Here is a 22,604-nt window from a genome sequence, read left to right as displayed (position 1 = left end):
TGTGTAACACTTGGCTAGTTTTATTGCCAACCAGTGGCTTCCTCAGTCCAATAAAGAAAAGAATGGTTGAAGATTAGCAAGAGTTTGTGGTAAGCAGTACCTCAGTCTGGAACTGATGTGCTCACGACTGGAAAAGGTTCCGCTCTAAAGATCCCCAAGTGTTACACAAGTGTGTAACTGTCAAGTGTGTAACACTTGGTGTGTAACTGTCAAGTGTGTAACACTTGGTGTGTAACTGTCAAGTGTGTAACACTTGGTGTGTAACTGTTGTTATGTTTTGAGTCTTTTCAGAGAGGAGACCCGTTAGTAACAACAGGTGAAGATCCACTTAGGTCTTCTTACTCTTTTTAAATACACATACATAAATATAAGGCAAAAAAGTTCTATAATGCTTTATCTGGTTTTATTCAGTATAATACTAAGCTTATAGAGTCATTAGTAATTTAAATAATTGATAAAATTTAGGTATACCTTTTCTTATATATTCATATGTACACAATCACTGTAGTTTCATAATCAAAGTCAAGATCAATGAAACACTAGAGAGGGCGCCTTTACCGTCTCCTCAATCAATTATATACACTACAGCTAGAACTGGTTAGAGACTATCACGAGACTTTAATGGTTGGAGAACACAGACGTGGTGTATTGCTTCACTAAATGGCTGACTGCACAGACGCAACCCATCAAGTATTCCCAGACTGAAGTAATCCAAGCAACCTTGGTTGAACCTAGGAATCCTGGTTCAAAGGTTCTCCTGAGACTTGCAACAAGAGAATAGGGAAGCTCCGTGGCTTGGTGCTTTCTCTACCGGAGGTGAGAATGAACTGCCATGAGTAAAACTCCCTTGCTTGACGTCACCTCGGAATGAGTGAGTTTGTGAAGCATAAACGACCACAAGTCAATTCAACATATAAACACAAAACATCCTACAAAAAAAAAAAAAACAATTATTCATGGCCAGATAATATTATAAAACTAGGAGTCTTTATTTTAGCTACGAATAAAGGTACCAGTAATATAATACTAAGTGAAAAAGCCGTAATTACACATTAATCAATTGACCCTTCTTCAATTATGCCCAAAGGGCGTAACACTGTCAAGTGTACTCACCTAGTTGAGGTTGCAGGGGTCGAGTCCAAGCTCCTGGCCCCGCCTCTTCACTGGTCGCTACTAGGTCACTCTCCCTGAACCGTGAGCTTTATCGTACCTCTGCTTAAAGCTATGTATGGATCCTGCCTCCACTACATCACTTCCCAAACTATTCCACTTCCTGACTACTCTATGGCTGAAGAAATACTTCCTAACATCCCTTTGATTCATCTGTGTCTTCAGCTTCCAACTGTGTCCCCGTGTTGCTGTGTCCAGTCTCTGGAACATCCTGTCTTTGTCCACCTTGTCAATTCCTCTCAGTATTTTGTAAGTCGTTATCATGTCCCCCCTATCTCTCCTGTCCTCCAGTGTTATCAGGTTGATTTCCCTTAACCTCTCCTCATAGGACATACCTCTTAACTCTGGGACTAGTCTTGTTGTAAACCTTTGCACTTTCTCTAGTTTCTTTACATGCTTGGCTAGGTGTGGGTTCCAAACTGGTGCCGCATACTCCAATATGGGCCTAACGTACACGGTGTACAGGGTCCTGAACAATTCCTTATTAAGATGTCGGAATGCTGTTCTGAGGTTTGCCAGGCGCCCATATGCTGCAGCAGTCATTTGGTTGATGTGCACTTCAGATGTGCCTGGTGTTATACTCACCCCAAGATCTTTTTCCTTGAGTGAGGTTTGTAGTCTCTGGCCCCCTAGACTGTACTCCGTCTGCAGTCTTCTTTGCCCTTCCCCAATCCTCATGACTTTGCACTTGGTGGGATTGAACTCCAGGAGCCAGTTGCTGGACCAGGTCTGCAGCCTGTCCAGATCCCTTTGTATTTCTGCCTGGTCTTCGATCGAATGAATTCTTCTCATCAACTTCACGTCATCTGCAAACAGGGACACCTCGGAGTTTATTCCTTCCATCATGTCGTTCACAAATACCAGAAACAGCACTGGTCCTAGGACTGACCCCTGTGGGACCCCGCTGGTCACAGGTGCCCACTCTGACACCTCGCCACGTACTATTACTCGCTGCTGTCTTCCTGACAAGTATTCCCTGATCCATTGCAGTGCCTTCCCTGTTATCCCTGCTTGGTCCTCTAGTTTTTGCACTAATCTCTTGTGTGTACTGTGTCAAACGCCTTCTTGCAATCCAAGAAAATGCAATCCACCCACCCCTCTCTCTCTTGTCTTACTGCTGTCACCATGTCATAGAACTCCAGTAGGTTTGTGACACAGGATTTCCAGTCTCTGAAACCATGTTGGCTGCTGGTGATGAGATCATTCCTTTCTAGATGTTCCACCATTCTTCTCCTGACAATCTTTTCCATGATTTTGCATGCTATACATGTCAGTGACACTGGTCTGTAGTTTAGTGCTTCATGTCTGTCTCCTTTTTTAAAGATTGGGACCACATTTGCTGTCTTCCATGCCTCAGGCAATCTCCTTGTTTCGATAGATGTATTGAATATTGTTGTTAGGGGTACACATAGCGCCTCTGCTCCCTCTCTCAGGACCCATGGAGAGATGTTATCTGGCCCCATTGCCTTTGAGGTATCTAGCTCACTCAGAAGCCTCTTCACTTCTTCCTCGGTTGTGTGTACTATGTCCAGCACATGGTGGTGTACCCCACCTCTTCGTCTTTCTGGAGCCCCTTCTGTCTCCTCTGTGAACACTTCTTTGAATCTCTTGTTGAGTTCCTCACATACTTCACTGTCATTTCTTGTTGTCTCTCCTCCTTCCTTCCTTAGCCTGATTACCTGGTCCTTGACGGTTGTTTTCTTCCTGATGTGGCTGTATAACAGCTTCGGGTCAGATTTGGCTTTTGCTGCTATGTCGTTTTCATATTGACGTTGGGCCTCCCTTCTTATCTGTGCATATTCTTTTCTAACTCTACGACTTCTCTCCTTATTCTCCTGGGTCCTTTGCCTTCTATATTTCTTCCATTCCCTAGCACACTTGGTTTTTGCATCTTTGGGTGAACCATGGGCTCATCCTGGCTTTTTCATTATTCTTGTTACCCTTGGGTACAAACCTCTCCTCAGCCTCCTTGCACATTGTTGCTACATATTCCATCATCTCATTAACTGGCTTCCCTGCCAGTTCTCTGTCCCACTGAACCTCATTCAGGAAGTTCCTCATTCCTGTGTAGTCCCCTTTCCTGTAGTTTGGTTTCATTTGTCCTGGCCTTCCTGCTTCCCCCTCCACTTGTAGCTCTACTGTGTATTCGAAGCTCAAAACCACATGATCGCTGGCCCCAAGGGGTCTTTCATATGTGATGTCCTCAATATCTGCACTACTCAAGGTGAATACTAAGTCCAGTCTTGCTGGTTCATCCTCTCCTCTCTCTCTTGTAGTGTCCCTTACATTGGTACATGAAGTTTTCCAGTACCACCTCCATCATCTTAGCCCTCCATGCTTCTTTGCCCCCATGTGGCTCCAAGTTTCCCCATTCGATCTCCTTGTGGTTAAAGTCGCCCATGATCAGGAGCTTTGCCCTGCACGCATGAGCTCTTCTGGCCATTGCAGCCAGTGTGTCAACCATCGCTCTATTGCTCTCGTCATACTCTTGCCTTGGCCTCCTGCTGTTCTGTGGTGGGTTATACATCACTGCAATTATCACCTTGGGACCTCCAGAGTGAAGCGTTCCCGCTATGCAATCACTTTCTTCTCCGCTGTCTCCTCTCTCCAGCTCATCAAAATTCCATCGGTGTTTGATCAGCAATGCCACTCCTCCACTTCCCCTGTTCCTTCTGTCTTTCCTCAGGATCTGGTATCCCGTTGGAAAGATGGCATCTGTTATCATACCTGTAAGCTTGGTTTCTGTGATCGCTATGATGTCTGGTGATGCCTCTGACTCTTTCGTGCCACTCCTCCCACTTGTTTGTTATTCCATCAGCGTTTGTGTACCATACCTTCAGTTTCCTTTCCAACACTGTGGTTTGGGGGTGGGAGACCTGGTAGCATACTGTGGGATTCTATGGTTGGGGGTTGGGTGGAAGCTGTGGGTATGGAGTGTGTAACACTTGGTGTGTAACTGTTGAAGCAGTTGTGAAAAGCTCCTTACCTTTATGCTTTGACACCAGCGCAGGTTGCTTGTCCGTTAACATCTCCATGCGGCGACGCAATCTCTCGTTTTCCTTGTTCGCTTCCTCATTCTGGAAGTTGTAGGTGATATAATAAAGTTAGAAAATATTTCTAAATCACTCAATCAAAATATTAAAATAGGTACTGTAAATGGAAATTATTGATATATAAATCAATACTGCATTAAGGCATTAGCTTGAGAATGGTCCAGGATAACCCTAAATAACAACAAAAGCTTTTTCTACAAAATGACTCACGAAATCATAATTACACAATTGCAAACAAACCATACCATGTTTTTTTCTACGAATTTTGGGTTTGTGGTAAATTGTTCCAGTCACATTATTGTGACTTTTGTTCTTGTGTACCACACATGGTACTGTATGTGAAGGATGGCTTTACAAAGACATTACTGCTGTAATAAGAACATAAGAAAGGAGGAACACTGCAGCAGGCTTGTTGGCCCATACAAGGCAAGTCCTTCACAGATCCATCCCATTAATAGAATATTTGCCCTCATAAGAACAATACTTGCCCTCATAAGAACAATATTTGCCCTCATAAGAACAATATTTGCCCTCATAATAAGTATTCACCCTGCCTTGGTGGGATATGGCCAGTTTGTTGCAAGAAGAAAGTAGTTGTTGAAGATAATAAGAGTCAATAAAACTTGCAGTTTCTATGCTGTAAGGCCTGATCTCAGACCGAGCTGCAGGGGCATTAACCCCCGAAACTCTCTCCAGGCATACTCCAGGTATACTAACCACTAAGACAGGGACAGCCGAAGAGTACATAACATCAGGTAGAATCTGGTCTTCCTTGTTGACAAGTGTTGGCTGGCTGGGTGTGCTCTCTTCCCCTGCTAACACCTTGAAGATGCAGAAATTATTAAGTTATAAAATCCTGCTTTAAACAACTCTCGTTGCAGTGAAGTCTAACAGACTTCAGTCTGTTGTTTAAAGCTGGTCACCTTCCAAATGTGCTGAACTGTTAACCCGTAAACGGTCCAAGCAGATCTACGTTCACATGTGTAGCGCTACAAAAGTAGATCTACGTTTTTTTTACATATTTTCAAATATAACAAAAAAAAAGTAGATCAAAGTTTTTTTACACATTTTCAAATGTAGAAAAACAAAAAGATCTACTTTTTTTACATACTTTCAAATGTTGAAAAAACGTATATATACGTTTGGACCGTTTACGGGTTAATAAGTGATTATTAGTTAGTTAAGACATTTGAACTCTAATGCTGATGCACTTCTGGCAAAACATCTACAGGTGCTCCTCAGTTCATTATATTTCAACTTTACGATGGTGCAGAAGCAATTATGTTGAAGAAAAAACTTGGCGATTACCCAGCACGAAGACAGCAAGTCCATAATGTGTATTCAATTTACTTTCCAATACTAGTTTTTAGTTACAGTAATTATTTGTTTATTTACTAATTCAGTGACAATGCATCCTCTCCTCATTTAGTGACGTACTCGTTTACTGACACCCCAGACTTACGACAGGCTCTCTGACCAGTATTCATACCTAAATAATGTACTATATTAGGTGGGCTAGTGCAAAGATGAGTAGTGGGGGGTTGAAGAGGGTTGGAATAGTTTTAAAAATGCAGTATTAGAATGTGGGGCAGAAGTTTGTGGTTATAGGAGGGTGGGGGCAGGAGGAAAGAGGAGTGATTGGTGGAATGATGAAGTAAAGGGTGTGATAAAAGAGAAAGAGGTAGCTTATGAGAGGTTTTTTACAAAGCAGAAGTGTTATAAGAAGAGCAGAGTATATGGAGAGTAAAAGAAAGGTGAAGAGAGTGGTGAGAGAGTGCAAAAGGAGAGCAGATGATAGAGTGGGAGAGGCACTGTCAAGAAATTTTAATGAAAATAAGAAAAAATTTTGGAGTGAGTTAAACAAGTTAAGAAAGCCTAGGGAAAGTATGGATTTGTCAGTTAAAAACAGAGTAGGGGAGTTAGTAGATGGGGAGAGGGAGGTATTAGGTAGATGGCGAGAATATTTTGAGGAACTTTTAAATGTTAAGGAAGAAACAGAGGCAGTAATTTCATGCACTGGTCAGGGAGGTATACCATCTTTTAGGAGTGAAGAAGAGCAAAATGTAAGTGTGGGGGAGGTACGTGAGGCATTACGTAAAATGAAAGGGGGTAAAGCAGCTGGAACTGATGGGATCATGACAGAAATGTTAAAAGCAGAGGGGGATATAGTGTTGGAGTGGTTGGTACTTTTGTTTAATAAATGTATGAAAGAGGGGAAGGTACCTAGGGATTGGCGGAGAGCATGTATAGTCCCTTTATATAAAGGGAAAGGGGACAAAAGAGACTGTAAAAATTATAGAGGAATAAGTTTACTGAGTATACCAGGAAAAGTGTACGGTAGGGTTATAATTGAAAGAATTAGAGGTAAGACAGAATGTAGGATTGCGAATGAGCAAGGAGGTTTCAGAGTGGGTAGGGGATGTGTAGATCAAGTGTTTACATTGAAGCATATATGTGAACAGTATTTAGATAAAGGTAGGGAAGTTTTTATTGCATTTATGGATTTAGAAAAGGCATATGATAGAGTGGATAGAGGAGCAATGTGGCAGATGTTGCAAGTATATGGAATAGGTGGTAAGTTATTAAATACTGTAAAGAGTTTTTATGAGGATAGTGAGGCTCAGGTTATGGTGTGTAGAAGAGAGGGAGACTACTTCCCGGTAAAAGTAGGTCTTAGACAGGGATGTGTAATGTCACCATGGTTGTTTAATATATTTATAAATGGGGTTGTAAAGGAAGTAAATGCTAGGGGTGGGGTTAAATTTTGGGGAATCAAATTCAAAATGGGAATTGACACAGTTACTTTTTGCTGATGATACTGTGCTTATGGGAGATTCTAAAGAAAAATTGCAAAGGTTAGTGGATGAGTTTGGGAATGTGTGTAAAGGTAGAAAGTTGAAAGTGAACATAGAAAAGAGTAAGGTGATGAGGGTGTCAAATGATTTAGATAAAGAAAAATTGGATATCAAATTGGGGAGGAGGAGTATGGAAGAAGTGAATGTTTTCAGATACTTGGGAGTTGACGTGTCGGCGGATGGATTTATGAAGGATGAGGTTAATCATAGAATTGATGAGGGAAAAAAGGTGAGTGGTGCGTTGAGGTATATGTGGAGTCAAAAAACGTTATCTATGGAGGCAAAGAAGGGAATGTATGAAAGTATAGTAGTACCAACACTCTTATATGGGTGTGAAGCTTGGGTGGTAAATGCAGCAGCGAGGAGACGGTTGGAGGCAGTGGAGATGTCCTGTTTAAGGGCAATGTGTGGTGTAAATATTATGCAGAAAATTCGGAGTGTGGAAATTAGAAAAAGGTGTGGAGTTAATAAAAGTATTAGTCAGAGGGCAGAAGAGGGATTGTTGAGGTGGTTTGGTCATTTAGAGAGAATGGATCAAAGTAAAATGACATGGAAAGCATATAAATCTATAGGGGAAGGAAGGCGGGGTAGGGGTCGTCCTCGAAAGGGTTGGAGAGAGGGGGTAAAGGAGGTTTTGTGGGCAAGGGGCTTGGACTTCCAGCAAGCGTGCGTGAGCGTGTTAGATAGGAGTGAATGGAGACGAATGGTACTTGGGACCTGACAATCTGTTAGAGTGTGAGCAGGGTAATATTTAGTGAAGGGATTCAGGGAAACCTGTTATTTTCATATAGTTGGACTTGAGTCCTGGAAATGGGAAGTACAATGCCTGCACTTTAAAGGAGGGGTTTGGGATATTGGCAGTTTGGAGGGATATGTTGTGTATCTTTATATGTGTATGCTTCTAAACTGTTGTATTCTGAGCACCTCTGCAAAAACGGTGATAATGTGCGAGTGTGGTGAAAGTGTTGAATGATGATGAAAGTATTTTCTTTTTGGGGATTTTCTTTCTTTTTTGGGTCACCCTGCCTCGGTGGGAGACGGCCGACTTGTTAAAAAAAAAAAAAAAAAATTAGAGCTGATTTCCTCTATTCTGTTTATTTCAATATACAGTACACTACTGTATAAACATTTAAAAATATGCCAGAAATGTTATAAATGGTGCAAAGGTGACATTAAAACAATATCAAAGATGGTTGACACAAACCCACTACCATTATAGTATGCTCCTCACTTAGCGACTAATGCGTTTAATGACATCATCTCAGGAACAGAACTCCGTTGTTAAGTGAGGAGAGGCTGTAGTTACATACTGTGGTCCCTCGATAATCGTCCTTTTCGGAAATCGTCATGTTATTTTCATCCAAACATTGGCTCGCAAATGGTCGGTTGACTCGCTAATCGTCGTTTGTCCTGGACGCGTACTCATGGCTCTAAGCCGTCTCGGCTTCCCTTCCCAGCCAGTGTGCCATTGTTTACCAGTGAGCGATGGCCCCCTCACTTGTTCATACAAAATATTTCATAATATTTCCATTCATTTTAGTGCTTGCAAGTGCTAAATAAGCTACAATGGCTCCAAAGAAAGCTCGTAGTGCCAAGCCTTTGGTAAAGAAGGTGAGAAATACGACTGAATTTAAGAAAACATCATTGAACAATATGAAAGTGGCGTACGTGTGGCCGAACTGGCCAGGATGTATAACAAACCCCATACAACCATATCTTCCATCGTGGCAAAGAAAAAGGAAATCAAGGAAGCTTTTGTTGCTTGAAGAAAATTGTGGTCAGACTGTGTCCAAAAGAGGGATTTTGAAGGGTTTGTGGCTGACCCTGATGGGCCTATGTCAGTTGTGAAATCTATTGTGGCATTGGGGAGTTCCATGGGGTTGGATGTGAGTTTGGAGGATGCGGAAGAGTTGGTGGAGGACCACAACGAAGAGCTAACCACTGAGAAGCTGCAAGAGCTTCAGCAGGAAGAGCAATAGATCGGAGCTCAGAATCTTGCTGCAGAGGAGGAGGAAGAGAGATGGAAGAAGGTGCCTTCTTCAGAAATTAAGGAGATTTTTGAAATGTGGGGTAGGATGGAAAGATTTTTGGAGAAACATCACCCTGAGAAGGATGTTGCAAGCCATATCGGCAACTTGTACAGTGACAGTCTTTTGGCCCATTTTAGGGAAGTTTTAAAGAGACGCCAGAAACAGAGCTCTCTGGACACTTTTTTTGCGAGACAGGACTCCAGTGACTCTCAAGGTGGTCCTAGTGGCATTAAGAAACAGAGAAGAGAAGTATGTAACCCCAGAAAAGGACTTGGTACCTGAGGTGTTGATGAAAGGGGATTCCCCTTCCAAACAGTAACTAATCCAATCTCTCTCCTCTTCCAGTCTTCCATACACTAAGAAGAATCACCAATAAAGGTAAGTGTTATGCTGTTAATGTTTCATTCATCATGTCCCATTGTATTGTTTATGTACTACATGTATATTTCATGTAAAAAAATTTTTTGTTTTAATACTTCTGGGTGTCAGGAACGGATTAATTGTATTTACATTATTTCTTATGGGGAAAATTGATTCGAAAATCATCTATTTCGATAATCATCGCACTTCCAGGAACGGATTAACGACGATAAACGAGGGACCACTGTATTTACTTATCTATTTAGCATATAATCAACTGATGGTATTTTTGACTTACAACGGGTTCGTCGAAACGTAACCCCATCATAAATCAAGGAGCGCCTGTGCAGTATTGAATGCATGCTGGTGAATGAATCTATTTTGGGGCATCCTGCCTTGGTGAGAAGTGGCTGATGTGGATATAAAAAATTAAGGTTGAACTAACAACTACTGAACTTCAAATAAGTAGCTATGATTTTAGTGGGAGACTTAGTCAAGCTACACAACTGTTTACTATCTTCAACTCAAAACTTGAGGATAACTGCTTTAATTTCTCATGAATTGTGAATCAATTCTTATTATATTTTTTATCTATTCATCAATAAAATACAAGGAACAACAAGCACAAACTTTGCTCTTTTTTAAAAATTTCAGCTCACACTTTGTAAAGTAAAAGGACGCAAGTGCAACTAATGTGACATTTTATTGTGGCAACGTTTCGCTCTCCAGGAGCTTTATCAAGCCATTTCGCTCCTGGAGAGCGAAACGTTGCCACAATAAAATGTCACATTAGCTGCACTTGTGTCCTTTTACTTTACATATTGTCAGTAATTCTACCAACTTTATTACAGCTCACACTTTGCTAAAACTTTGATTCTGGTAGTTTTAACATACAAGACCAGTTGGAACAAAAACACTTCATTAGCTTAAACTAGGAAGTTACTGGATTTACAAAGCACTTACACCTATAAGATCATCAAGCATTTGGTAATATAAAAAAATTATATGCAATCACACACAAATACTATCATTTACAAGCCAAATTTACACTAGAAAAATAAGTCATTCAAACCAACATGTATGCAACTAAAAGAATAACACTGTCACTGTACTATCACACTAAGTTAAAATATAAAACTACAGGTCGACCAACACTAATCCGGCAATCAGTTATCTGGTTCCATCAGCATTCTGGCACTAATTTCGGCCAGCATAATTTCAAATTTCATCATTATACTGACTCAGAAATTGTGCAGATGGTTGTAAATCCACAGCAGCAGGCCAGTGGAGGAGAAACCAGTGATGATAATGCAGAAGATGTAGCAGAAAGTCTCTACTGATAGGTTACTTAAGTGTATTCTAACCTAACCACCCTGTAAGCTGGCAAACTCACTAATCCGGCACACTACAGGTCTCAATGATGCCGGATTAGTGATGGCCGAGCTGTACCACGTTGGCCATTTCCCACCAACATAGAATGACCAAGAGAAGGAAAAACATTCACCACAGTCATTCAGAAGTTAAACAAACAGTATTAATTACTAAATAATAAACTGTTAATGTCAAACATCTAAGAGATGCTGTATACATATTGCAGAGATGCTGAGATTAACTTAATCATACTCTATATGACTGCAAAATAACCACATTGAAAAAATAGTGACATTCTAAGCCCTGTTGTGATTTCTCACATCGATAATGTGAGAAGTCACAAAAGTGCTTGGAATTTCACAATTTTTTCAGTGTGGATATTTTGCATATTGTGATATCACCAGTTTACTGTGATCTTATTGCACACTATGTTCATATATCTACAATAAATAATGCCTAGTCAATCCTGGATTAGAAAGACTCTTGGAACTCAAAGGTAAAAAAAGGATATCTAATAACTGCCTGGACCTAGATATTAGGGATCTATTATCTGTTAGTGGTTCAGGGGTTCATCGTCTCTGTGGCTTAGTCTCAGACAAAGTCTCATAAATTGAAAGAAATATGTATTAAAAAATAAAAACTATTAAGAAGAGCACAGGAAAGTAAAGATAAATGCATGCTGAATGTAAGAAAAAGTTTATGCAGTTTACTTATTTTAATGATCACACATGCTCAAAAAATTTAAACAAAATTAGTATGAGGAAGATAAGATTAGTTTGGATTTTTAAATCAGGTTAGGGAGGGTTAGCCACCCAGGATAACCCAAGTTAGTGCATCAGGTATTGTCTGTCTTATTTCCATTTTGGTCCTTCAATCTTGATCCCCAGGATGCAGCCCACACTAGTCAACTAATACCCAAGTACCTACTTACTGTTAAGCGAGCAGGGACGGCAGGTTTAAGGTAACATGCCCAGCACGTCTGCCCATACAGGGAATTGAACAATGGACACTCAGTGTGGGAGTGGTTTTCCCACTAACACACAATAGGTAGGATGGAGATAACTTAAATGTGGACTTAATTAGGAAGGTTGTATTTTACAATTAAAAAAAAGTATACAATCACAGCCAGTTACTAAGCCTACAAAGCTGATGCACCACCTAAAAATGGGTGAGGTGAGGGTAATCAGGTATGACATAAAACTGTGGTTTGGAGATAAATTAGTGCATATATAGATAAAGTCTTGGAATATTCTATACAGCACAGGTAGGATACAGTTTAGACAAAATATAGGTACTGTAACTAAAAGGCATTGGGTAAGGCATTGGATGAAATTCATAATGCACTACAAAATAACACTGTACATTTAGCTCACCTGGCTATTCTTCATCTTTAATTCTAATTTATTCAGATTATCCTGGATATTAGAGAGAGCTGTCTCTCTTTGGATGAAGCTGTTTTCAATTTCTTCACAAAATTTAGGAGGCAGTTGTTGCTGTCGCTGCTGCTGCTGATAATGCTGTTGCAGTTGCAGCTGCTGTTGCTGCTCCAAGTTGCATTTCCCACTATCCCCATGGTGGTTGTCACCAGCCTCAACAATTTTCTTCACAGGTAAACATTTTTTCTGCATTTTTTGGGGACTGATATTATGGCGAGGTTTAACGTTTACGAGGAGTGTAGGCGCGGGATTCACTTGCAGGCACTTGGCAAGTGGACTTTCTATGTTCAGTCTTGGCTTGAAGCGTTTGAAGTCCCTGGATACTGCAGGAGATGGTGTCTTATTTACTATATTACCTCTTGTCTGTGCAGGAAGTTTGGTTCCTGGAGTGGGAGTTTGTTTTAGTAATTTTCTGGAAGCTTTTTGGGGTGTTGGATGGGGTGGAAGACTCGAAAATGATCCAGGTTTTGTGCCAAATATAGTAGAAGGGGACTGCAGGCGTGCTGGAGTGTTATGTCTTGACACAGGAGTCCGAGGATGAATTCTACTTACTGAACAAGGAATTATTGGTGTTCTGCCTGGTGACTGGTAAAGGTTTGAAGGTTTCCTAATGTTTGTTAATGACCCTGAACGAGTCAAGCCTGAACCCCGAAAGGGAAGCCGTTGGACTGCTGGCCGTTCATTGGATTTGATGGCAGGGGAATGTTTGCGAGTGAATATTTTTGGTTTATCAACAGTGCCTTGTTGTACTGGTGTTCCTTTGAAACCATGACAACCTTTCTTAGGGGAAATTAACCTATTGTGAGGCTGTTTTGCTCTTACTTCATTTGAATGTGTACTATCAAATTTAGGTGTGTTTGGTGTTGATGCTAAGAGGGAAATGGGTTTCTTGGGACTAGGAGAAAACACATTACGAGGCGGCTTAGGTGGTGGCTCCTTCCTAGTTACACTCTGTGGTTTGTAGGGAGAACATGAAATACTTGCCTTTGTTCGTACGCTTTCAACACATTCTGGAGGTTTGACATGCTTTTGATGTGGCGATTCTCGAGTTGATTCTAGTGTTGGTTGGAAGTTAGAAATGGTGCTGGAAACACTAGAATTACGGGGCATACCAACAATAGTGTCATCAACTGAGCTGTCTATTGTGGCTGCTTTCTTCTGTATTGCTTCCCCATAATTGATGCCATATTTCAGCATCATCTCCATCTCTTCAACAGTATCATTAAATCTAGGAGATTCATGCTGCAGTGCTTGTGTGTCATCTGTAGAGGTATTACAGCATTTCTGAGGTGTTTTACTTGTCTCCAAGAAATAATTCTCATGCACTGGACTAGCATACTCCTGACTTTCTTCACTGCTAGTACATATATGCTGACCCTCAGAGACAGTGCCACTTGAGGAATGAGAGGTGGTTGGTAGCATAGACTCTCCCGAGTTGTCTGAACGAGAGATAACCATAGCCTTGTTTGCTGAGCCATAGCTCTCGATGTCTAGATCTTCTGAGCTCTGGCTCTTCTCATAAGAATGGCACTGCCTGTGATCTCCATTATCTTGCAAGCTTTCTTCAGTCAGAAAATCTCCATATATATAGCTGTTGTCCACATTAATGATTTTCAGGGAACTGTAATAACTCTGACGAACATCTGATGATCTGTCATTTTCTTTCTTCGAAGTTTGTTCACCTCTGGTAGCTTGATGCAAATCATCAGCAGAATCAGCTTCACCAGGAGTGAAATTTGCTGTCATACCATTATCATCAACCTCTTTCTCTCTGATGACACATTCTTGAAGCATTTTTACAATATTTAACTGATCTTTACTCTCACTTTCTTCCACAGTGTCCGTTTTATTCGAAGGAGAAGTCTCTCGTGGATGTCTTTCTCTGATGGTAGATTCTTGAACCTCTTTCACAATATCCCAATCATCTTTCATCTTATTTTCCTTCGCACTGGCTGTGACAAGCGGAATGATGTCTCTCGCAACATCTGATGCACTGGAGCCCTGCAGTTTGCTCATAACTACATTTCCATGTAAAGTTTCCCATGCATTATTTTCTCTCATGGTGGGGAGACCTCTATTACCACTATTCTCCACACTGACTGCAATCTGTGGTAAATTCTCTCTTTCAATGACCACTTCATTAGTAAGAGAAAGATCCATCATATCTACATTGTTATCTTCAACCTCACATGAACTTCCTTCAATGATGGCTGATTCTTGAGGTATTTTTATGTTATTTAACTGATTCTCAGTCATTTTATCATTCACACTTGCTGTGATCTCTTGTAAACTATCTCTTGAAATTACTGCTTCAGAGGAAAGAGACTGTTCGAAGATATCTATAGCTTTAGATAAAGTCTTGTGCTTATTTTCTTCAGCAGCTGATTCAAGCTTCTTTACATTAACCAAGTGATCTATACTTCTGTCACTCACACTGACTGTGACCGGTGTTACATTATCTTGTGCAATGCTCTTCAACACTTCCTTTATCTCTTCCTCCACTAGGGCTGTCACAAAAACTTCCTCTCTTCTAGTCAACGGTACTTCCTGACTAACTGGCAGTGACAAATGCTCCACTGGAATTGTACCCGGGGACTCGATGTTGCCTCTCCTGTCACTCTGATCATTATGGTTTGCTAGATCCCGTATTTGTCTTTCTATTGATTTTAAAAAGCCAGCAATAGATCGTTGTGACACAACACTTTCACTAGTGACAACACTGGGTTCCTCAGGGACATGTGTATTTGAGTTACTTGCATCATCTACCTGATCATTAAACCCATCATTATTTATACTGACTGTGGCATCAGGCACATTCTCTCTCATATTGAATGTAGCCCTTGGATTAGTCTTTTCCTCCTCAGCCAAAGTTACTACTGTGACACACTTTTTGCTTGTGCTGCTCTCTTCCTTACTAACTCGACTAGGTAAATACTCCACTGGGCCAACAGAAGGAATATGGTCGACTTGTGCATCCTCCTGAGAAATACAGTCAGAGATGTCACCCAGCTGCAATTCTGAGGACTTGGAAAAGCAATTAACAGGTTCCCTTGACATAAGGCTCTGACTATTTGTGCCAATCCTCTCCTTACTGAAAGGACTTTGTAAACAACCCACTAAGTTATTAAGAGGACTCTTGGCAGTCTTTGCTTCTTCCTGTACACTACAGTTTGCCAAGTCACCCAGCTGTAAAGACTTGGAAGAGCAATCAGCAGTTCCCCATGTCATAACACTTTCACTTGCTGTGACAAGCTCAGACTCAGTAACTTGTCGTGGCATAAACTCCACTGGGTTATTAGCATGTTTGTCGATGACATTCCTGTCTTCCCATGCATTACAGTCAGAAATGTAACTCAGTTGAAACTCTGAGGATTTCAAATAGCAATCAACAGTGTCCCCTGAAATAGCACTCACATTGGTGAAATCCTTGTGTTCTTCATCAGACACTTCAGAGTGAGTGTTACTAAGAAGAGCACTGTCACAGCTGGTGACAAGGCTCTCAGGACAGCTGGTGACAAGGCTCTCAGGATAACTGGTGACAAGGCTCTCAGGCCTAGATGATAAACTAAGCTTTTCTGATGAAGTCTCCCAGCCAAATGATTTCTGAGAATCACTTTCACCGACTGCCACACACAGACTGACATCAGTACTTCCATCATCAGAACACTCCTTCACTTCTCTGCTGGAATGGGAAAACACAAATAATGGTTCCTGGTTCTTCAACTGTGTATCCAATGCAGGATAAGATAACTGAGGTAAGCTTCTATGAAAGCTGTTCACATGAGCTGCTGCTGAGGGGTGGCCAGCAAGATCTTGTTCATCCACAGATATAGAATCCCTGTATGCACTGTAACGCCCTTGTTCATCTATCTCCTCTAGGGATGCAAGCGATGGACTGAAAATAGTTAATTTTTTGTTAATAAACTACACATACTGTATACCCAATAATAACCTACATGGGGACATGTTCAAAATTAATTAGTCTGTATATTTTGAACACCTTTTGAGTAGATCTGCTGAATAGGACCCCAGCAGAGGGTTGAATTTTTTTTTTTTTTTCTTCAACAAGTTGGTCGTCTCCCACCGAGGCAGGGTGACCCAAAAAAGAAAGAAAATCCCCAAAAAGAAAATACTTTCATCATCATTCAACACTTTCACCACACTCACACATTATCACTGCTTTTGCAGAGGTGCTCAGAATACAACAGTTTAGAAGCATATACGTATAAAGATACACAACATATCCCTCCAAACTGCCAATATCCCAAACCCCTCCTTTAAAGTGCAGGCATTGTACTTCCCATTTCCAGGACTCAAGTCCGACTATAAGAAAATAACCGGTTTCCCTGAATCCCTTCACTAAATATTACCCTGCTCACACTCCAACAGATCATCAGGTCCCAAGTATCATTCGTCTCCATTCACTCCTATCTAACACGCTCATGCACGCTTGCTGGAAGTCCAAGCCCCTCGCCCACAAAACCTCCTTTACCCCCTCTTTCCAACCCTTTCGAGGATGACCCCTACCCCTCTTTCCTTCCCCTATAGATTTATATGCTTTCCATGTCATTCTACTTTGATCCATTCTCTTTAAATGACCAAACCACCTCAACAACCCCTCTTCTGCCCTCTGACTAATGCTTTTATTAACTCCACACATTCTCCTAATTTCCACACTCCAAATTTTCTGCATAATATTTACACCACACATTGCCCTTAGACAGGACATCTCCACTGCCTCCAACCGTCTCCTCGCTGCTGCATTTACCACCCAAGCTTCACATCCATATAAGAGTGTTGGTACTACTATACTTTCATACATTCTCTTCTTTGCCTCCATAGATAACGTTTTTTGACTCCACATATACCTCAACGCACCACTCACCTTTTTTCCCTCATCAATTCTATGATTAACCTCATCCTTCATAAAGCCATCCACCGACACGTCAACTCCCAAGTATCTGAAAACATTCACTTCTTCCATACTCCTCCTCCCCAATTTGATATCCAATTTTTCTTTATCTAAATCATTTGATACCCTCATCACCTTACTCTTTTCTATGTTCACTTTCAACTTTCTACCTTTACACACATTCTCAAACTCATCCACTAACCTTTGCAATTTTTCTTTAGAATCTCCCATAAGCACAGTATCATCAGCAAAAAGTAACTGTGTCACTTCCCATTTTGAATTTGATTCCCCATAATTTAATCCCACCCCTCTCCCGAACACCCTAGCATTTACTTCTTTTACAACCCCATCTATAAATATATTAAACCACCATGGTGACATTACACATCCCTGTCTAAGACCTACTTTTACCGGGAAGTATTCTCCCTCTCTTCTACACACCCTAACCTGAGCCTCACTATCCTCATAAAAGCTCTTTACAGCATTTAGTAACTTACCACCTATTCCATATACTTGCAACATCTGCCACATTGCTCCTCTATCCACTCTATCGTAAGCCTTTTCTAAATCCATAAATGCAATAAAAACTTCCCTACCTTTATCTAAATACTGTTCACATATATGCTTCAATGTAAACACTTGATCAACACATCCCCTACCCACTCTGAAGCCTCCTTGCTCATCCGCAATTCTACATTCTGTCTTACCTCTAATTCTTTCAATTATAACTCTACCGTATACTTTTCCTGGTATACCCAGTAAACTTATTCCTCTATAATTTTTACAATCTCTTTTGTCCCCTTTCCCTTTATATAAAGGAACTATACACGCTCTCCGCCAATCCCTAGGTACCTTCCCCTCTTTCATACATTTATTAAACAAAAGTACCAACCACTCCAACACTATATCCCCCCCTGCTTTTAACATTTCTGTCATGATCCCATCAGTTCCAGCTGCTTTACCCCCTTTCATTCTACGTAATGCCTCACGTACCTCCACCACACTTACATTCTGCTCTTCTTCACTCCTAAAAGATGGTATACCTCCCTGGCCAGTGCATGAAATATACCAATTAACTTTCCGAGTGCCTGTCTCCAAGTGGGTCATTATTGAGCATTGACAAGTATTTACTACACTATCCTTACTGTTAATAGTAAAGATCAGAGATTAAGAGCAAATTCGAATAAATTAAGGAGGTGAGCTTGATCCCCCCAATTTGCAGGGTTTACATTCCTCTATTACTCTCATGAAGCTCTGAACTCCAACAAGGAAGCAGAGTGTGTCTGGACCCTGATAATGGTCAAAACCTTACTGTGAAGCTGAAGTGTGAAATATAACAAGCTTCACCCAAGCAGAACTGAAACATGCCCTGAGCACCAGCAGAACTCAATGTCCTTGTGGCAGGAGTGAACACAAACTAACCACTCCTGGATTTTATGGACATAGGATGAACAGGGCACAATGCAGCAATCAGGGCATTCTGGGAATCATCCATAGTTTAACTGACCCCTATTTCTGCTGATTTATACAAAATATTGTGGAACTCCATGATGAACAGCAAGGGTTTGATTACTAGCTGTGGGCAGTCTCCAATGATCATCACTACTAAACCAATGCCACCATGGCCAGGCTCCGGGAGTAGAAAAACTTTCGAAACTCATCAAATGTATACAGTGTATATGAAAAGTGTACATTGGTTTTTCAATCTATCTGTAAAGACTCTGAGGCTTGAAGTGCAACCAGAAACACAACTGAGGAAGTTTTTAAAAGATCATTACTGGAACCAGGCCCTCTTAAGATCCTCATCCACTAACTATAAGTGTACATCAGTCGCCTCACGAAATCGTAATGACAACTGCAAACAAACCATACCACGGGTAGAGATAAAACCCACAATCAGTTAACATCCAGAGATGGTATGGCCATCTGCCAAATAAGTGAGGAATTACCAGGTAAGAGATGGTATAAAATACTGACAATTACGAAATAAGACACATGCAGTGTTAGGATATTTTATAGACAAAACATTTCACCACACAGAAGCTATTCATGGTAAAGCATTTCCTCAATAAAACATCCAAACAATGCAAAATTATCGAGACCTTACTTCATGAATGAACTCCGTACAACATGTTGCTTTAAACTGTTCCTTGATCTGATGGTCAGAGAACTCCAGTCACCAACTGACTGAATAATCAGGTCATCAACCAGGAGCCTTGACTGGAAACTAACTTGGGGGACAGTAAACATTATAACCACTACGAACAACTCATTAATGTTTAAAATTGAGAAGTGATGTAAAATATCCTTTATTGTCATATTTAGCACAACAAGATTTCAGCAATGTTGGTGGTCAATGGATATAAATTACACAGTACTCTAGTACATTTTTGAGTATACTACAATACACTATACTGTATAATGACACCCTAAGCATTACAGTAGAACCCACGTATCTATGGGTTCGGCATCCGTGGTTTCAGTTATCCACAGTTTACCACGGCCTGAAAATAACTTTTAATTTTGCTTAATAATGACCCCAAAGTGCAAAGCAGTGAAGCTGGTAGTTCTTCACAGCCTAAGAGAAGCCGTGAAATGCTTCCCATCAGTGAAAAAGTGATAATTATACTTTTTTTTTTTTTTTTTTTTTTTTTTTTAAACAAGTCGGCCGTCTCCCACCGAGGCAGGGTGACCCAAAAAAAAGAAAGAAAATCCCCAAAAAGAAAAACTTTCATCATCATTCAACACTTTCACCACACTCGCACATTATCACTGTTTTTGCAGAGGTGCTCAGAATACAACAGTCTAGAAGCATACACATATAAAGATACACAACATATCCCTCCAAACTGCCAATATCCCAAACCCCTCCTTTAAAGTGCAGGCATTGTACTTCCCATTTCCAGGACTCAAGTCCGACTATATGAAAATAACCGGTTTCCCTGAATCCCTTCACTAAATATTACCCTGCTCACACTCCACTTAATTTGCATAATTTAGCAATTAAACTTTATCATAGGTATAGTATATATAAATGAAAAATGACACACTGTACCATTACTATCCATGGTTTCAGGTATCCACAGTAGGTCTTGGAATGTATTCCCTGCGGATACGGGGAGACTACCGTATAAACTACCACTGTTGGTAAGTTTATTTAGGTACAGGTCCACATAAACACAATTATCATACATAGTAACATGCTTAACAATTCGTAAACAGGCGAAATTATTTACAAACATTATCTCTCAGTCCACAGCAGGGTTAGAACCTACACACACTGCATCAAAGTACTACAGTGGTACCCCGAGTTTCGTACAGCTCCCAACTCGACAAATTATGTAAGTGTATTATTGTAAGTGCTTCTTTAAGTGCATTTTTGGGGGTCTGAAATGGACTAATCTAATTTACGTTATTCCTTATGGGAACAAATTCATTCGGTAACGGCACTCGAACAGCCTTCTGGAACGAAGAAAGTTCGAAGCTCAGGGTACCACTGTACGTACTTTGATGCAGAATGTGTCAAATTTTTCTGTGGACGAGAGATAATGATTGTACAGAGTAACATATGTACATTCACAGTAAAATTTCATAGCTGTAGCAAAAAATATACAATACATACACAGATGATCGACGTCTCAACACAGGTCCACGGACGTAAACTTCTGTCCGTCTGTTGCGAACTTTTTCTGCGATTCGTTCCTCTCTCTCCGTAATAGGTCCAAAAAAGACTTCATCTTCGCTATCGTTCTCCATGGTTTCTTAAATCAAAATAGAGAATAAATTCATCTGAATGCATGTTTTTAGACATATGCAAATTAAGTTAATCTGAAATCCATTCATCTAATTTTAAATTAATGAAAAGTTGCAAAGTTAATGGGAAGTTAAGACCATAATGGGAGGCACTAATGGGGTCTTCATCGAACCTCATCAATTCCCATTACCAGGTACATGACTATGGGTTTAACACTTACCACTCGAAATACAATGACTACCAGTAAAATTAATTTGTTATTTTTGGTTAAATTTGCATAATTTACTAGTGTGTGGCTGTAATAAATGCATATTGTAACCGCTGTGTGTGTGGTGCTGTCAAGCCATGTAGCAAGCCAGAATTATAATTATTATCGTCATTGTATCATTGTCACTGTATCATTGTCACTGTATCATTGTCATTGTATCGTCACTGTATCATCGTCATTGTATCAGTGTCATTGCACCATTGTCACTGTATCATTGTCATTGTATCAGTGTCATTGTACCATTGTCACTGTATCATTGTCATTGTATCAGTGTCATTGTACCATTGTCACTGTATCATTGTCATTGTATCAGTGTCATTGTACCATTGTCACTGTATCATCATCATTGTATCAGTGTCATTGTACCATTGTCACTGTATCATCATCATTGTATCAGTGTCATTGTACCATTGTCACTGTATCATCGTCATTGTATTATCGTCACTGTATCATCGTTATTGTATCATCGTCATTGTATCATCGTCATTGTATCATCGTCATTGTATCAGTGTCATTGTACCATTGTCACTATTGTCACTGTATGATCGTCATTGCGTCATTGTACCATTGTCATTGTATCATCACTGTACCATCGTCATTGTACCACTGTCACTATGATTGTCATTGTATCATAGTCATTGTCATAGTCATTGTATCATTATCATTTTATTTAGAAGCACTAAATAAGTATGGGTTACACAGTACCTGGGAAACATTAAAGTTTGATCCAAGGAAGGTGAGAACAGCTCCAATTCCCTGAATCAAGATCCTGCATCAAGGAACCTCACATGACGGCATCATTATATCCCCACAAACAAGCGCTAAACCAGCAAGGCTCACATAACACAAACAAGCGCTAAACCAGCAAGGCTCACATAACACCTACATCAACGTTAAACCATCAAGTTTGATCCAAGGCAGAGGAGGAGAACTTAATATATTATTTATAATTGCAAGACGACCTACCCGCCACAACCACCTTATTTAACCACCATTAAACCACTAACTACATATCTCACAGCTACTAGCAACTACCAGCATAATCTACATATATTAAACCAACTATTAAAACATCATGGGACATAAAACACACAATATTTACCAGAAAAACCGTCAAATAAGAGAGAATAAACCAGCGGATGTTTGAACCTGACTCCTGACTCGCCTCCTTCACATCTACCTAAATAACCTCTCTTATCTTTCACTTTTTTGACGCTTATTTTGTTAATTTAGAGAGAAATACAGCCATATATATCATATTTAATATTTATTAATTAATGTCATGTTGATTAGTGTTGTGTATGAGGGTAATTATGTCTGTGGCAGATAGTTCAAACTTTTCCCCGATGTGAAGCATCAACAACAACAAACAGCTGCTGGAATTATTTAATAAAA

At 40.3% G+C, this 22,604-nt stretch overlaps 1 protein-coding gene across 1 annotated transcript in view; it reads right to left on the bottom strand.

The window, feature by feature from the left end:
• Positions 1 to 22,373, bottom strand: part of LOC128697223 (serine-rich adhesin for platelets) — a 28,809-nt gene extending 6,436 nt beyond the window's left edge. Inside the window, exons 1-5 of the mRNA XM_053788786.2 lie at positions 22,312 to 22,373; positions 20,810 to 20,948; positions 12,213 to 16,170; positions 4,941 to 5,045; positions 4,157 to 4,247 (exon numbers count right to left, since the gene is read on the bottom strand). Coding sequence (XP_053644761.2) covers positions 4,157 to 4,247; positions 4,941 to 5,045; positions 12,213 to 16,170; positions 20,810 to 20,943 — 4,288 coding nt within the window. The 5' untranslated portion in view covers positions 20,944 to 20,948; positions 22,312 to 22,373. The remainder of the gene's footprint in view (positions 1 to 4,156; positions 4,248 to 4,940; positions 5,046 to 12,212; positions 16,171 to 20,809; positions 20,949 to 22,311) is intronic.
• Positions 22,374 to 22,604: the final 231 nt, after the last annotated feature.

This window comes from Cherax quadricarinatus, chromosome 89, assembly GCF_038502225.1.
Source record: "Cherax quadricarinatus isolate ZL_2023a chromosome 89, ASM3850222v1, whole genome shotgun sequence".
Taxonomy (NCBI): Eukaryota; Metazoa; Arthropoda; class Malacostraca; order Decapoda; family Parastacidae; genus Cherax; species Cherax quadricarinatus.
The sequence above is the reverse complement of the archived record's forward strand: the minus strand, read 5'-3'. Positions and strand labels throughout refer to the sequence as shown.